Raw genomic sequence first — 17,060 nt, 5'->3', positions numbered from 1 at the left:
CATTCTGCTGGTGCCATATATGCAAATACCAAGAAATAGCTATGCAAACATAAGGATAAATGGGCAGTCAAATCTTTTAAGTTTTATTATAAAAGTATTACATTTATATAATGAAATAAACAGAATGTGAGGGTGACTGTTCCCAAAAGAGTCTCGAGAGTTACTCACAGCTTAGCTTTTTTGTTCCTCTCACCTTGTTCCCATTTTTGCTGCTGGCTGCAGTCAACCTTGTCATTTGACAGTGAATGACTTGTTGTTCTCAAACCTTTCACACCAGCTGAACTTAAAGGTGCACTATGCAACTTTTGATTAAAAAAAGAAAAGCTGATGTTTGGGTGGGTAGCGTAGTGCCTTTACTGTAGGACGCTCCAGGATCAATAGTTTTTGTAGGTTTTTCACTGTTGATTGATCTGTATCCATGGTTACGTTTACATTCCATTCCGAAAACCTACCAAAAATCTTAAAGAGGGGGTATTATGCTTTTTTCAATCCCATAGAACTAGTCTATACCACACTACAATGATGACCAAACCTTCTGTTGGTCTGTAAATGCAGTAAATTAGAATAACTGCCTTGTATAAAATGTCTCTCTCAAAATGGCTGTAGTGAATGTCTTGAAATAGGCCTCTGTCTCTTTAAGAACCTCTGACCTTTTCAGACACGCCCCCTCCACACACTGTCTGTGGCATCAGTGGGGAGGGGGTTCTGCTGAGGAGCAGTGGTTGGTTACTCGGCTGGTGACGAAAGCTCGGAGGCGTCTCCAGGAGGTGGGGGCGTTCCTAGGAGGACTCAGGCAAACCTATCCCTAAAATGGCCGCCATCAGAGTTTTTACAGATTACTCAAAAATACGTGAATGTGCCAAGGCAACACTTCAGGCATGTTTTTAATGAGGGAATGACATAATAACATGATGTAAAGCTTGAAAAAGTCGATTTTGCATAATACCCCCCCTTTCATTTCCATGGAAATGAAATGGATCCTGAAGCATCATAGGAGCCACCGGGATGGAGAGTAAAGGCGCTAAGCTAACCACCCACACAGCCACTGTGTCACTGAAAGGTCAAACACACACAAATATCATCTTTTTTTTTTTTACACAAAAAGTCGCATAGTTCATCTTTAGAATAGATAGAATAGATCTAAATTTGACAAATGCCTAAACTAGGAAAAACCTAAACATAGGTGCATTTTGAAAGTATACCTAAGTGTTCTTTAAGACGACCCTGAGTACCGCCTGAAGAAGCCCGAGTACCACAGTTTGAGAACTATTGTTTTTTATCGCAGCTTTAAAGGTATTTAGTTTGTATAATAATATCATCTGCAAATAACAACACATCCTGGATCCACGGGCGGTTGTTATGTTTCAAACCTGCTCGCCCTGTAGTTCAGACTTCCACAAACATGATCTGGAAACACTTGTGATTCTTGTATTAGCTTAGCGGTTCATATTTCAGCTCTCGGTCATCCAGTTAGTGTTCACATCGTACCATAACTTCCGTTTTCCGAAGCAAAACATCCCCAACTCAAGCAACTTAGTTTAAGCTTCACCGCGGTACATTTTCCTCTCAAATGTGGCCGTTTAGCCAAATCAACTCTTGCGCACACATGATTACCACAAATATAGTGAAAACACAGTGCGGGGGGAAGGGCACCGGGGTAAATCAATACCACAGACAGCTTAAATGTGATTATTTGGTGCGAGAGGAGAAACAGGCACAGATTTAGGCGAGCGGCGGTGTGGTACAAAAGGCCCAGTGAGAGAATCAGAGTCTGAAGCAAAACAATAACACGCCCTCTTCCACCGCACAACAGCGACAAGACAGAGAGAGAAGCTCAGGTTACAAGGTTATTAGACCCCGGCTAATGGTCCGCACACAGCTCAAAACCGCCTGTCAACTCACATCAAAGGTTATTTGGTTTGTGTGCAGAAGGGCCGGTCAAATCGATTTTTCACAGTTTTAATAGTTGCAATTATTACAAATACTCACAATGGATGGAATTGTTTAGGCGATGTACTCCTCTGCTGAGGCTAAATCTGTCTATATGTATCAAAGCTGCACAGTGTGACGAAATGGCTCAGTCGTGTCCTACAATAATGATATTATTGCAGTATCGGTTCATTAAAAGTGACGTATCGCAGTTGATCTCCATGGCAACGCAGGAGAGTCAGCACCATTTTGGCGGATAACAGACAGCTTTCCATGGACTTAAAATACGATCAATATCTATCGCTAAAAGTTTGAAATTACATGATTAAACTATTTTTTTTTTTTGCCAGCAACACTTCCATACACACCGAAAGTTTCAAACATTTACACAACACCTTTCAGTCACCAGAAGACTTTTGATATTGCATTATGTCAGTACCAATGTTAAAATGTAATTTAATTTCAGTCGAGATTTGATCGAAGAAATCTTTTCAATTTTAGTCTAGTTTTAGTCGACTAAAATTAAGACTAATTTAGTCGACTTTGCATTGATAATATTCATTATAATCATATTTAATCCAGGTCTTTTGCTTCATGGAGCTGCTCCCACATGAACAAAGCTCAGAGCTGATCCTTTGACAGAGAATTTACATGATCTGAGGTTCTTTCAGATGGTCAATAGAAGTTTGGATGATTTTAGTCTCTCCTTTTCATTAAATTTAGTCTTATTTTAGTCGACTAAAATATCTGGACATTTTAGTCATAGTTTTAGTCTCATGAGAAACCTTTAATTTTGTTTTAGTCCAATTTTAGTCGTCAAAAATAACTGACTAAAATTAAGACAAAATATTTTAGTCTAACCATTTAAGCAGTTCAGTTAGTAATCACAGTTAGAATTTTAGGCAAAATACTTTGTAAAACTAAGTAATTCCTGTTGCCTCCCTGTGACAGTAAGAAAAACAAGGGCAGTGAGAATGGCAGTTTCAGCTTGGCATTATTTGCATTTGAAACATTATCCAATATGGCGACGGGTGGCGCTTTGGTCACGTTACGCACAAAAAACCATTACGAAACCATTTCAACACAGTTCGACCCATCTAAGCACATTTGATTTTCATCAAAATGTGTCAAAACGAGTTAAAAATTGGGAAAATAGGAAAGTCACGACTAAAAGCCAAGTTACTATGCGTTTTTTCTACAATGTGGCTTTCTGGGAGATGAATATTGTGTCACATTATATTACAAGAACAATAATCCATCTGTCTCTATGTGTCTAATCGATTTAATCTCAATTGCAATATCTGTCAGGAGGTTATTTAGCAATCAAGGTAAAAGTGAAGTAAAGTAAACATAGTATTTCCTCAGTATGTTTTCTGTCTTCACTCTGTGCTCACACATTGCTATAACTGGATGCCAGATTTATCCGCTTTCACACCCTCTCCTCATGCGACTTCCATTTGTGTCTCTCCAGAAGCTTTCAGCCCATGACTCAGACCATATCTAAGTATGTAAGTGTGGTTAACATAGTAATGTGAGCGCAGACTAAACAAGCCACGCAAGGCTTTAGGGAAGCCGTGCACGCTTATATCATTAGTGTAGGGGGTATGCGGGTGATGTCACAGCAATCCTACATTCTTTTTTATTTGCTTTGACACTCAGAAACTTCCGTTACACAATATATCGCAAAAAATATAGTATTGCGATATTAGGTGATGCAATATCCGTATCTCAGGAAGCCACAATATATCACAACATCACTGCAGTCTTCATCCGACTGAGATCCACACTTTTTTTTTTTACAAACTCGGCCTGATGTTTTTTTAGGTCTTCTTTTGACACAATTTGCTCAAAATCGAGTTACTTACGATTTGTGTTTGATTAGAATGGAACATATCGCGTTGAAATGTGAGATATCGCAATAATATATCGTGATATTGTACAGCTGTATCGCATGGTACTACAATATCGTTTAGCCCTAGTGCGTGCCCTATTAGTTTCTTCATTCTAATGCAGAGCAGTGAAGTAATGTCATATCAACCTCCCTTTGGCCACTATGGATATTAAAAAATAATAACAAAAAGCAGCCTTGAGTGCACCAGTTTGTCACCATAATATGAACTGAATTAAAACTGCGAGCTCGTCCTTTAAAATGCTGCATTATTATGGGTGTTGCGTTAGCTGATATTATTCAAGTAATAACTATTTATCATAGTAGTGTGCAGCCCTTACATTAGAAAGGATTAAACTTTTCTTTTTTTTTTTAGCTTTAAGAGGCTGTCAAGACATTTCCAGTTTGCTCGCTGTGCATATCTGCTTTCTAGCTCCACTACCGAGGGTTTTTCTGCAGCCAAAGGATTACAGTTCAGTCCCTTCTGCTGCAACTGAGAAAGAATGTCATTGTGAAAAGCTTAGTGGGGGGAAAAAAATATATAAACAAACAGGCAATGTGCAGGGAAACTAGCCGTGCTCTGTTCTCAAGCGTTAGTTATAATTTACTGTGGGAGAATGGCCACATAAACAAACAGTAAGCAGTGATGTGACTTGATGCTTTACGTCCATATATCACCGTGCAACTACCTTTGTTATGTAAGAAAAAAAAAGTCACAACAAAATATATATGCCAATAGATTTCAATATATTAATGATAGATAATGAAGAATATAAGGCTTGTTGTTATATGGATGCATTTTTCTACCTTTATTTATTCATCTTACCAGAATTAATAACCATTGGTGGCATGTTTTTCCAATGTATTTAATGTGTGCAGAAATTCATAGAGTTCGAGGATGCGCTGGAAGCTGAGAAGAAAGACCTCCAGGTGCAGGTGGAGTGCCTGGAGCTGCAGTCCAAACAACTGGAGCTCAAGTCAAAGAACTACTGCGACCAGAGTGAGTTTTCCCAATATATATATATTTTTTTAAATAAAAGCCAGGTTTTTCATTACGAACTCTGATCTTCATTGTCCTCTCTCTGTTCACAAGTAACACGATTGGAGGAGCGAGAATCCGACATGAAGAAAGAGTACAATGCCCTACACCAACGCCACACTGAGGTGAGACCATAGATTTACATTTCATTTCAGCTTAAAGGCTCTTTTTTTTTGCTTTATTCACACTTTTACAACTGTTTCAGACAATGTAGCCTTGGTATTTTATGTAACTATTGTTGTCAAACACGTCTTTATTTTTATCTTCCACTTTGTTGGAGCTGAAACTAAATATCCATCAGTTTCACTTTCTGGTAATTCAAGCGAACTCACTCGAAGCTCCTCCCATCTTCCCCTCCTCATGCTCCCCTTCGCTGCACAGCTGCTTCAATAAAGAGAAAACAAGAAGAGATTAAAAGTCAGTGTGGCAATTGTGGCTGTAGTGAAGCTAACAAGAGATGGAGAGATGAGGAAAGCTTTTGCTGGAAACGTAGGGCCTCAGAAGGAGCTTTTAGAAGCTGCCGCTGTGGTGTTAAAAATAACCAATGAGCAAGATTTAAAATGCATATGACAGGATTTAATGCTTTTGAAAATGTGGCTTATTTAGATGGATAACATCAGTTGTAAGTGATAATTATCATTTTATTTCAGTGAAGCAGCAGTTTTAATGAAGAAATGTTGGGCAGAAGAGTTATTTTTGTTTGAATTATTAAGCTGCTGGCAGGAAGTGACATAGATAGAGATAGAACTCCATTGCAGTTTGACACATTCATTTCTCATTGACATAACATGGTCGGCACGGCAACAGTTTAAAATTGTTTGCCTCTATCTATGTCACTTTCTGTCGGTGTCCAATAAGGACGTGAAACTATAAACATCACAACGATGGTCAAACTAAAGAAATCTCGGTAATTGTGTTAACTATGTTTTAGCAAAAATTGTGTCTAATGTGTCATATGCACTTTAAAGAATACTCAAAGATGTGCAAGTCCATGTATGTTTTTGTGGAGAGACGAGCAATATGGTAAAAAGCTCAATTTCGCTCATTACCTTTTTGGCCTTTTCCAAATAAATGGTTTTATTCACTTCTGTACCAGCCGAGCTTGAGGTCCAGGTGTTGTGTTAGACCCGAAAATATGACTTCCCACTTCTGAACGATGCAACATGAATTATAGAACATATTTTAAACCATATAATGGACCTCAAACATTTTGTTGCTACCACATAATATAAATTATGCACAATCTTGTGTGTTACAGATGATTCAAACGTACGTGGAGCACATAGAGCGGTCCAAGTTGCAGCAGACGGGAAGCAACAGCCAATCAGAGGGCACCGGCTGTGGACGAACGTGAGCCAGTTCTTATGCCTGTGTATCAGACCCTGTCAGTGCTATAAAGTTTCATGTTTGTCTGAAATGTTTTTCTTTAGACCGAGGGACTTTCAAAGACAACAAAACAATTGCAGTGGGTTCAGGAAGTATTGAAACTCCTCTATTCAATCCTGTGTGAATATAACCTGAAAAAAAGTTCAGTTTAAGTTCAAAGGGTGTGAATACTATAAATAATAATATAATAAAACATTTATTTTTGATCATTTTGGACAATCAGAGTACAATTTTTACAGCTACAAAAGATATATATACGATTTATGTATATTGAGGAGGTCTGAAATCTCTCTAAACCCACTGCCGCTCCAAACGTGAATAACTTTTGTCCTTCAGCCCATGCTTGCTTACATAGAACACGTATACTGTAGTTTCATCTTGTGTATTTCACGTGTCGCTGCATGCTTCTCTCTCTCTCTAATCACTGTCTGTGTGTCTGTCTGTGTCTGGCTCGCTCTCTGTGTACGCACAGTCAACGCCATAAATGGAGGAAAAGGTAAACCTAACCTGGCCCCAGAGAACTATCCCAACGCCTTTTCCCTTTAAGCTCGACTCGGCTAAATGCATCATGAAATACCCACCTGCTTGTTTGTGCGTTCCGTCTGCCATGTTTTGCTCAATCACTATGGATTTCAACGGTGCCCGCCCTTCACAAAACCCACTCTGGTTCCCGCAGTCAAATTCACACTCAGTTTTCAACCTTTTAAACTGGAAACATAGTGTATAAAAGCTGTGTTTTATTTAAAGGTGCATTATGTAACTTTGTATGTGGAATAAAGTTTATATTAGTGCGTATTTGATCTTTTTGTCACTCAGCAGCTGTATGGGTGGTTAGCATAGTGCCTTTACTTTCCATCATGGTGCCCTCTATGATGCTCAGGAATCTATTGTTTTTTGTTTTGTTTTTTGGATAGGAACCTACCAGAAACCCTACAAAAACAATAGATCCTGGAGCGTTATAGAGCTCACTCTGATAAAAACGTTTAAAAAAAACACCCACACAGCCGCTGGCTCATTGAAAGGTAGAATAAACACTAGTATTAAAGTTGTCTTGGATAAAAAGTTACATAAAGCACCTTTAACGCAGTTGTCACACTCTTGTGTCTTCAAACTTTTAATACATGGAAATGTTAGAAAAACAAATGGTATTTCTATCATGGAACCAGCGCTGGTTTTGAGGTTGTCATACATTTGAAGTCATGTCGTCCCATTTACTACAAATTAAGTTAACGGCGTGTATGTAACTTTTTATCCAGGAAAAAAGTTACATATCAGTGCGTATTTGACCAGTGACTCGGCGGCTGTATGAGTGGTTAACAGGGTGCCTTTACTTTCTATCCCAGTGGCCTCTTTAACGCTGCAGTTTTTTTTGCTGGTTACACATCCATTCCATCCCGAAAATCTACCAGAGACCCAAAAAAACCATTGATCCTGCAGCATTCTAGAGGCCACTGTGATGGATACTGAGGGCGTTGCGCTAACCACCCATATTGACCTGACCACTAAAAGGTCAAATACTAAGTACCTTTTTTTCCCCCGGCATAAAATATGCACCTTTGATCCATCACGCCAAAATAAAAGCACACAGCTCGTCTCATTGATAAGTTCAGCCGGTACTTGCAACATTAAAAGAATATAATTGAATACACACATTTTAAGTGTTTTGTCTGTTAATAGTTAATAGGCAGAAAGACAGTTGAACTAATGAACTGTTTAACAAATGAATAAGATGGTGCTTTTATTTTGGCGTGCTGGATCGAAACAGGAAGTCACTTCTTGGGCGGGGTTGTTATGATTTGAAGTTATGCACAGAGTCAGTTGATGATTATTCAAACAGGTCGAAGCTGATCTCCTTAGGAAATGAGCAGGACGTGAAGTGCTAGCGCTCACGCCTTTAGCTTAGCGGAAGTAGCATAGCCACATTTAGCCAGTTTATGTGTGTGACAGGATCGTTAAAACTGTAGTGCTTCCCTCTACTGTTCTGACTCTGTTATTAATCATTATTGCATGATGTTGTTTATTAATACGCTTGATAAAAGTATCGGTATCTCCTCATGCTCTAAAATATTGTTATATCACAAAATCAATACAATGTCTCGCGGCCCTACTTTACGTACAATAGACAGTTTGAGTTACATTTTACTTTCCCAACTCTTTTGTAGCGACATCATCAGACACTAACAGTTGCTCTACCTATTGACACATACTTTTTTTTCCCCCTCCTCTTTGTGGCTGCAGCAAAGCGGATCGGCCCCCATCGCTGAGCCTTTACCCCGCCGGCGAAGGCATGGTACGTGGGGGTGTCGGGGGGGCTAGGATGGTGCCCGGCAAAGACATCTGGCAGGTCGGCAGCGATCCCTTCAGCTCTGCCTATCAGGTGGGACCGGCGTTGGGCCCCCGTATGGCCTCCCGCTGTGTGCCGTGAGTGGGGAGTGAGAGCCCTGTCAGTCGCCTCCACAGGGACGGGCACTCCCCCCTCCCACCGCGCCTGCTTGTGTCATCCTCAAAGCTGGGATAACGGGAGTAAAAGACAGTAAAAGATATGTTGACCCAAGCAAGCAGCGGCGCTTTTCTCGATAGTGTAGTGTGTGGCCGTCAGTGTTCTTTGGTGTCCTTTTTATGTTAAGCAGCTTTGCCATCTTGTTTTGATCTTTTATTTTGACTCAATCATTGACAGTGATGCTCTGTAGCTTTTGTTGTGAAGTGAAGTACATTTTTGCTCAAGAGATGGACATTTACAGTACTGTATTATTTATTTTAAGTTCATCAACTCACCAAAGAGTTTGACAATGATTTTAGGGACCAAAAATAAAATATTTTAGGACAATTGAAAATCAAATAGATACAATTTAATATATCAAGGGTTGTGAATCTAAAGGGTGAAATGAGCTGACCAGCAAACAAAGCCGACAAGCCCCCCAAAAAAGGTACAAAATAAATATCGATCTAACCTTTTAAATATGTTTACATCATAGACTGATGAAGAGCTAATAACCAAAAGCATGTTTTCTTTACAATTTATAAAAAGTGAAAAACATTATGCTAGTAATGGGTAAGGAATTTTAGCAATGTAATAAAGTATAAAAAGGAAATTCAAGAATTCATTTTCTTACATTGTGTAGAAATACCATCTTGGCCTCTAATTCTCCTGGTTGAGCTCTATCTAAAGTTCATAGTTTCACAAGTTGTTCAAAGCATTAGTAGCTCTATTCATAAAAGCCAGTCAACACTAGCTTTCCCTGGGGAGAGAATCTTAAAGTTTTGACGTAAAGGCACATCTTGTCAATGAGATATTCTGGGCTTGGATCCTTAAAAAAGTTGTAGTAGTTGCAGTAGTAGCAATAGTTTTGTAATATAATATGATAAATAAATAAACACCTTTTTAGGATGTTTTTAATGTAAATCATTATTTGCCAGTTACAGGACCATCCCTTTCACCCTGTAGATTCTCACCCCTTTAAGTTACAAGACTTCACAGTCCAGCCTCACTTTTCCTCACGCACCTCTCACATGCGCCTTCTCTGTACCACAAGGAGGATGGATCCGAGTCGGACTCGGTGGCGGCGACCCCCAGCAGCACCGGGAGCAAGTCCAACACGCCCACCTCCTCCGTCCCGTCGGCCACGGTCACCCCCATCAACGAGGGCTTCCCCCCGCACTCCGACTTTGACATCATACGCTCGGGGAACCGCCAGAGGAAAGGCGCCAAGAGGCTGAGTCGCAACATGGAGGTGCAGGTCTGCCAGGAGACCAAAAACGTCAGCATTGGTGAGAGGAAACGAACCTAGGCTAACCTATTTTCCATACATCCAAGTTACAACATGTGAAATACCACGGCTACGGATCCAAAAGTATTTTAGAAAGTCTGAGGACTGCGTAATACAGGACCTTTTAAACAGACTTAGACAAATAGGTGAGAAAAGGTAAATAAATTGAGGAGACATACTTATGTGGCTTAATATGAGATCTTAAAAAAAAAAAACATTATTTTGGGCACCTCAGCATTGATATTTTAAATGTTTAAATTATGTCTCTGTTAGAATGAAATAGTAACAATTAAACAGAGGCGCTAGAGCTGGTGAAGACTCCTCCTTCTTGCAGCTTTTGGGAATAGCTTATTAAAGAACTAACTTTCAGTTTCGATTTATAGCGTGGTTTACAGTTTAAGCTCGGTGTGAGAAACACCTTGAGCACAGAGCGGCTCAGAACTGATATAATGTTGTATTATGGGCTTTGATAATGTGGCGGACAGGTTTGGGTTTTAACAATGACACAAGAATTTATTCCAGGAAGTACAGATCAATGCGAATGTAGTGAAATACTATTCTGAGTATATTTTAGATGAAGGAACAACACGGTTTAACCCCTTAACTCCCACCTGAACCGAGCACATTTTCTCCAGTTTGGTTTTACCCCAGTCCAAAAGCTTCTGGAAAAAAGCTGTGAAAATAGCAATAAAACTGAGACGAAAACAATGATGGAAATGTAACAAAAAAGTGAGAAAACATTGACAAAAAAGTGACGAAAATTGATGAAAAAGTGGCAAAAATGTCACAAAAATGCCAGAAGAAATGGACAAAAAATTTACGAAAAATGAAGAAAAAAATGGACAAAAATTTGACAAAAAATGTGACAAAAAAGTTACAAAAATGAGTTGAATACCCAACAAGAAAATTATGGGGAAAAAATCTGATGACGTGAAGAAAAAGATCCTCTCGGTTCAGGCGGGAGTTAAGAGGTTAAAGCACAAAAAAGTACATTTTGTATTATGTCCACTTTAAACTTAAAGCCTAAACATCTCAGAACTGCAGATAAAGCTTTATAATTCTGACGAAATGAAATATCTCTGTCCTTGTTCTACAGGAATGGGCAGCAGTGATGAGTGGACCGAGTTCCAGGAGATCATTGATTCCACCCCAGAGCTGGATATGTGTGTGGACCCGCGCCTGTATGGAGGAGGCAACAGGTCAGAAAATACGATCAATCACTGTTCTTTGCAAACAACCAAGTATCATGTCTCCATAGGGTCGAAGTGTATTTTAAACGTGCGAGGGACAAACATGCTCTGAAATGTCTGTGATTCTTCAATTAGTCTAGCAGTTCATGTTTCAGTCTTTTCCCAATCGTTAATGCTCCTGGATTTGTATAAACGTGCACTGCGACCCCACCCACCACAGCTTTAGTCAGCACTAATTCTATCTAATACAATCTATGGGTTTTGTAGTAATGATGGGAATTATGCGCGATTTGACGTCACACCGTCGAGCTCAAAGGCCTTATTAACCAGAGTTTGACTTACCTGCTTGTTCAAATGTGTAATGTTTGATTGCTGGTGTGTTTTTCAGTCCCTCTCAGGGCATTGTCAATGAGGCCTTCGGGATCAACACAGACTCCCTCTACCACGAGCTCAAAGATGCCAAATCTGATGTTATTGGGGATGTAGATGCTGGTGCAGAACTGCTGGGTAAATACAACAACAAAATAATTCATTTTTTCCCTTGTTGTTAGTTCTTCAAGTATAAAATGTCAGACGTTCGGCAGTGGCTGGTGTGCAATGAAACTGTTCGCTGTTGCTTTGCTTTTAGGGCAGAGCTTTTTGTGAGGTTGTTTTAGCAAAGTCCCTTTTATTCTGCATGTCCCTAATACTGACATACATTACAGTATAACTCACACTCCAATTAAAAGCCATAGACAGAAAAGGTGTTCGCGTTAACGTACTTCTCTGATGCCGTCGTTTAGTCTCTGAGTGAGGTTTGTTTATAAGGCCTAGTACGTTTCTTAAGTGATGATGTCATTGCTCCAACGGAGCTTTAGCCCTATTCACTCAGATGGGATTTGGCTGATTTTAACCTGCTGTAGAGCCGACTTCAAGGCTCTTTTTAAACATCTGATCACACAGAAATGTTACATTTACTCTGGATTTTCTTTAGTAATGTGTGTCTGGCATTAATTGTCTCTTTTTTTTACCATACACAATGAAGGCTAATCTACATATGTAAAAATATCTTTTAAAATATAATTTTACCTGGAGATATGGTGCGATACATTGTTCGAATTAGGTGTAAAACAGTTTTTGGCCTTTTATATGTTTTATGGAACTGCTGAGAGTTCCATAAAACTCAGCAGTTCTAACTCAGCAGTTCCATAATAAGCTCGGAAGTAGCTTATTATTGTGTGTGATGTCACACTTAAGGTATTGGCTCAGAATGATTTTGGTTAACTTCATATGAGCCAGTGTAGGGTAAAGACTTCCTGTCAAACTTTTATGTCAGTTAAAAATGAGATAAGATTTTGGAAAAAGAAGAAAACTTAATCAAATTTATATTTTTTTTCTTCAGATAGTGAAGCTACAGTATTTTAACATTTTTTGTTATCAAATTAGCGTTAGCCTTTAGCGTCAATGCTATGACAGCTACAGTTATGAACACAGAAGTCCCTCCGTTGAAATATTTACATCCTCGGTAAAGTTTTTAATATGTTATAAGTACCTTTCCAACAGCTGCATTGTATTTGCCATTTACTGTTTAAATATCTGAATTTCAACAAGACATAGGAATAAAACACAAACAGGAGAAATAGTCGTTATACTCGGAAGTTAGTGTTCTGTTTTTGAAGTCCTATTGCTGTTGTTTTTGTTTACTTTATGTGGCATTTGAGTATTCCTCGGTATCAGCAGCTACACTGGGCCCAAGAGAAGTTATTAAAAACATGTAAAGATAGCCTAAATAAACATAAATAGACAGCATTTACACTAATCTTATTTTCTTTTCCCCTTCCCTCTGTGCTTCTGTTGGTGACCCCCCCATAGGTGAATTTTCAGGTGCGTAACAATACAGTCATTTTTGTGTTTTGGTTCAAGTTGATACTTTAACAGTTTGTTACAATCTTGTATGACTTTGCTTCTCTGCTCTTCTCACTGAATTGAATGCCTGCTTATTGGCCTCGTTTCTCACAAACTTGTCTGTCCTCCCCTTTATCTTTCACCTTTACGCTCAACCTCTCTGTGTATTTGGCCTCCAGTCCGCGATGATTTCTTCGGTAAGGCAAACCTTGCCTTGAAAATTACGCTTGCATAACGCTTTTTGTCTTTTATTGTTTTTCAAGTGGCAGCTTCACTCGCTTTTCTACTCTCTTGATCGTTCACGGTGGGCTCTTATCATTGGCCGAGCACTCACACAGCCGCCGATAATGCTCTATGAGACCGGAAAGCACAAAAAAAAACATATTATGAGCTGAAGCTGCAGAAAATATCACACTAAATATTCATAACATAAGACAGCCTATCATCTTCTTCAGCAAAGCCACATCACCTGCTAGCTAACACTTTGAAATGACAAGGTCCTTCACGCCTCTTCAGTTTAACGCTGTTTTTGTGTGCTTGGCTTTTGTGGCGTCAGTGTGCTTGCTACTTGCACAATTGTTCTTCTTATGTACAGATAGATAAATAAGGCTTTTAATGAAGTGCGTTCCATAGTAATAATGACGATGAGTGACAAACTGTGGCTGTTACAGGAATGGGCAAGGAGGTCGAGAACCTGCTGACAGAGAACAAACAGCTCCTAGAGACCAAGTGAGTAAACAAAGTCCGATGTTAAAAATAAACCTTGCCACCGTTATGAGTTCTTATTCTTTAGGATTGAAACATGCATAATTAAAGGTTGATCTAGCCAATAAAAACATGAAATCAGATATTAGTAAAATAATATCTGAATGTTTCTATGGGCATCCACTAACTATTTAACCTCTTACCACCCGCCTAAACCAAATGCATTCTGTCCTCTTTGGCTATTATATAGGCCTGTGTAACACCTCATTTGAAAGCTGAGACCCACAAAACTGATCTTTTTCCTCACGTTGTTGATGCGTTGTGTCACCTTTTGTATGTTTTTTCTTTCTTTCTTTTTTTCCATTTTTGTGACATTTTTGTTGAGTTTTTGTCACATTTTTGTTGAGTTTTTGTCACATTTTTGTTGAGTTTTTGTGACATTTTTGTTGAATTTTTGTGACATTTTTGTTGAATTTTTGTCACATTTTTGTTGAATTTTTGTCACATTTTTGTTGAGTTTTTGTCACATTTTCGATGAATTTTTGTGACATTTTTGTTGAATTTTTGTCATTTTTTGTTGAGTTTTTGTCACATTTTTGTTGATTTTTTGTGACATTATTGTTGAATCTTTGTCATTTTTTGTTGAGTTTTTTGTCACATTTTTGTTGAATTTTTGTCACATTTTTGTTGAATTTTTGTCATTTTTTGTTGAGTTTTTTGTCACATTTTTGTTGAGTTTTTGTCATTTTTTGTGGAGTTTTTTGTCACATTTTTGTTGAATTTTTGTCACATTTTTGTTGAGTTTTTGTCACATTTTTGTTGAGTTTTTGTCACATTTTTGTTGAGTTTTTGTCATTTTTTGTTGAGTTTTTTGTCACATTTTTGTTGAATTTTTGTCACATTTTTGTTGAATTTTTGTCATTTTTTGTTGAGTTTTTTGTCACATTTTTGTTGAGTTTTTGTCATTTTTTGTGGAGTTTTTTGTCACATTTTTGTTGAATTTTTGTCACATTTTTGTTGAGTTTTTGTCACATTTTTGTTGAGTTTTTGTCACATTTTTGTTGAGTTTTTGTCACATTTTTGTTGAATTTTTGTGACATTATTGTTGAATCTTTGTCATTTTTTGTTGAGTTTTTTGTCACATTTTTGTTGAGTTTTTGTCACATTTTTGTTGAGTTTTTGTCACATTTTTATTGAATTTTTGTCACATTTTTTTGCGTTTACATCCTTGTTTTCTTCTCATTTTTTGTGGCTATTTTGGTGCTTTTGTCCCTAGAAGCTTTTTGATTAGGGTAAAGCCAAACTGGAGAAAATGGGATCTGTTCAGGTGGGAGTTAAGAGGTTAACTATTAGCCTCGAAGACATCAGTTCAGTTAAGTTAATTTTAGAAAATGTGCAAAATCGACCACCTTGTCTTGCATTTTAATATACTGAGTAAGTAATAATGTATATTTATATGTAGTCCCTCCTTCCCGGATCTCAGCAACTAATCAGAGTCTTGTATCCTCCCGCGTCAACCAATGACACAAATGACACTTTGCAAAATTACACACCATCACTTTAATTTTCTGTTTCTCTTGTTTGTCAGAAATGCCCTGAATATAGTGAAGAATGACCTTATTGCCAAAGTGGACGAGCTCTCTGGGGAGCATGAGGTGCTCAGAGAGGAGCTGGAGGCGCTCCGGCAGTCCAAGAGCAAAGTGGACTCCAGAGTCAAGGAGCTGGAGGAAGAACTCAAGAGGTACAAAGACGAACACGACTTCACCGCGTGCTCCGCTGTAACCCAAACCGCGGCGTTTTACACGGCAACCTTAGCATGTGTCGCCTAGCAACGGCCACAAAAGAGGAGCAACAGGATCACTCTGAATGAAACCAACATAAAGGGTGACATTGTTTAAGAACAGGATGTGCTCTGTTAGAGTTTTTATTGCAAAATATTTGTTTTCTGCCCGGAGAGGCCTTCAATAATAGCCTACAAATCTGCCAATACTTATTAATACTTATGGTTTTGAAAATTTTATTGGACACAAACAACTGAACCTTTACAAACATGTTCTGAAATGCATGCGGTTTTTATATATTTTTCCACTTTTTCCCCATGAAGTTGCTCAGCGCTTGTAGTAACATGTATTTACTGCCCGGTGAGGCCGACAACAGTCTTCATGAATATTCAGCCCACTTCATAGTGAACCTAATTCGTGCTATGTTTCTGCAGACTTCGAGCGGAGGCGCTGGGAGCTTCTAGAGACTCGAAGGATGAGTGTGCGGATGACGTGAGTCAAACGACCTTTGTCCTCGTTTTTTGAAATGTGGTTTTTGCTTCAATTACAAAATACCTGTGTCTCCTCTGTCTGTCCAGTTCTCCTCACCCATGCAGGACGGCGACATGACCATGACCCAGCGGCGGCGCTTCACCCGAGTGGAGATGGCCCGCGTTCTGATGGAGAGGAACCAGTACAAGGAGAGGCTGATGGAGCTTCAGGAGGCCGTGAGGTGGACCGAGATGATCAGGTGAGCTCGCCCAGTCATGTTAGCTTGTTAGCTGGTTAGCAGTTGTCGATTGGAGTAGGGAATGTGGATTGGTGATTATTATTTACTTCTCTCTCAGGGCGTCTCGCGAGAGCCCTCCTAACCAGGAAAAGAAGAAGTCCACCATCTGGCAGTTGTGAGTATCTTCCATCCATATCAATATAAGTAATAAAGCAAATCATTATCTAACCCTCTCGGTTACTCTCGCCCACAGCTTTGCGCGCCTGTTCAGCACCTCGTCCAGCCCTCCTCCGGTCAAGCGGCCGTACTACAGCGTCAACATCCACTACAAGTCTCCCTCCCCGGCCTTCTCCCAGCGCCGCAGCCACACCATGTGCCAGATCTCCACCTCCAACAGAACGCTGGAGTTCTTCCCAGAGGAGTGAGTTCAGCACTGCTCAGGATAACTTCTCTCAATTCCTTCACGCTTTGTGACTGAATGCCCACTTGCTTGCTTTCCACTAGCATTAGCTTGAGCCTTTCTTTGGGTGCGGGTTGCTCTTCAGCCAGTTTTCAAAAGATCGCTCTTGCTTCTGTCACAGCTGAGTTTTTGAAGGCTTGTCTAAAGATATTACACGGTGGTGACTAGGCCCCACAATAACATGATTTAGTTCATGTTATTCAAAACGCTTGCTGTCAATATGTCGATGGGTAAAACACTTCACTCAAAGGAAAAAAGGAGTAAGCAATAGGGACAACCACAGAAGAAGAACGGAGAAATGGCGTCTGATCTTAACGTTTGC

At 39.3% G+C, this 17,060-nt stretch overlaps 1 protein-coding gene across 10 annotated transcripts in view; it reads left to right on the top strand.

Annotated features, from left to right (window-relative positions):
- Positions 1 to 17,060, top strand: part of mapk8ip3 (mitogen-activated protein kinase 8 interacting protein 3) — a 31,590-nt gene that overhangs the window by 1,478 nt on the left and 13,052 nt on the right. For 2 of the 10 annotated variants that reach the window (XM_079565211.1, XM_079565210.1), the window contains exons 2-17: positions 4,697 to 4,817; positions 4,911 to 4,981; positions 6,115 to 6,206; positions 6,715 to 6,738; positions 8,481 to 8,532; positions 9,776 to 10,010; positions 11,106 to 11,208; positions 11,588 to 11,706; positions 13,051 to 13,062; positions 13,263 to 13,280; positions 13,755 to 13,812; positions 15,377 to 15,529; positions 16,004 to 16,061; positions 16,148 to 16,299; positions 16,397 to 16,453; positions 16,532 to 16,699. In XM_079565211.1, the coding sequence (XP_079421337.1) occupies positions 4,697 to 4,817; positions 4,911 to 4,981; positions 6,115 to 6,206; positions 6,715 to 6,738; positions 8,481 to 8,532; positions 9,776 to 10,010; positions 11,106 to 11,208; positions 11,588 to 11,706; positions 13,051 to 13,062; positions 13,263 to 13,280; positions 13,755 to 13,812; positions 15,377 to 15,529; positions 16,004 to 16,061; positions 16,148 to 16,299; positions 16,397 to 16,453; positions 16,532 to 16,699 (1,493 nt within the window). Of the gene's footprint in view, positions 1 to 4,696; positions 4,818 to 4,910; positions 4,982 to 6,114; positions 6,207 to 6,714; positions 6,739 to 8,477; positions 8,620 to 9,775; positions 10,011 to 11,105; positions 11,209 to 11,587; positions 11,707 to 13,050; positions 13,063 to 13,262; positions 13,281 to 13,754; positions 13,813 to 15,376; positions 15,530 to 16,003; positions 16,062 to 16,147; positions 16,300 to 16,396; positions 16,454 to 16,531; positions 16,700 to 17,060 lie in introns of all 10 variants that reach the window. The other 8 variants (XM_079565205.1, XM_079565204.1, XM_079565208.1 and 5 more) reach the window with 7 other exon arrangements.

The sequence above is a fragment of the Gobius niger genome (genome assembly GCF_951799975.1).
Source record: "Gobius niger genome assembly, chromosome: 10".
NCBI lineage: Eukaryota > Metazoa > Chordata > Actinopteri > Gobiiformes > Gobiidae > Gobius > Gobius niger.
This window is presented reverse-complemented; position numbering and strand designations above follow the sequence as displayed.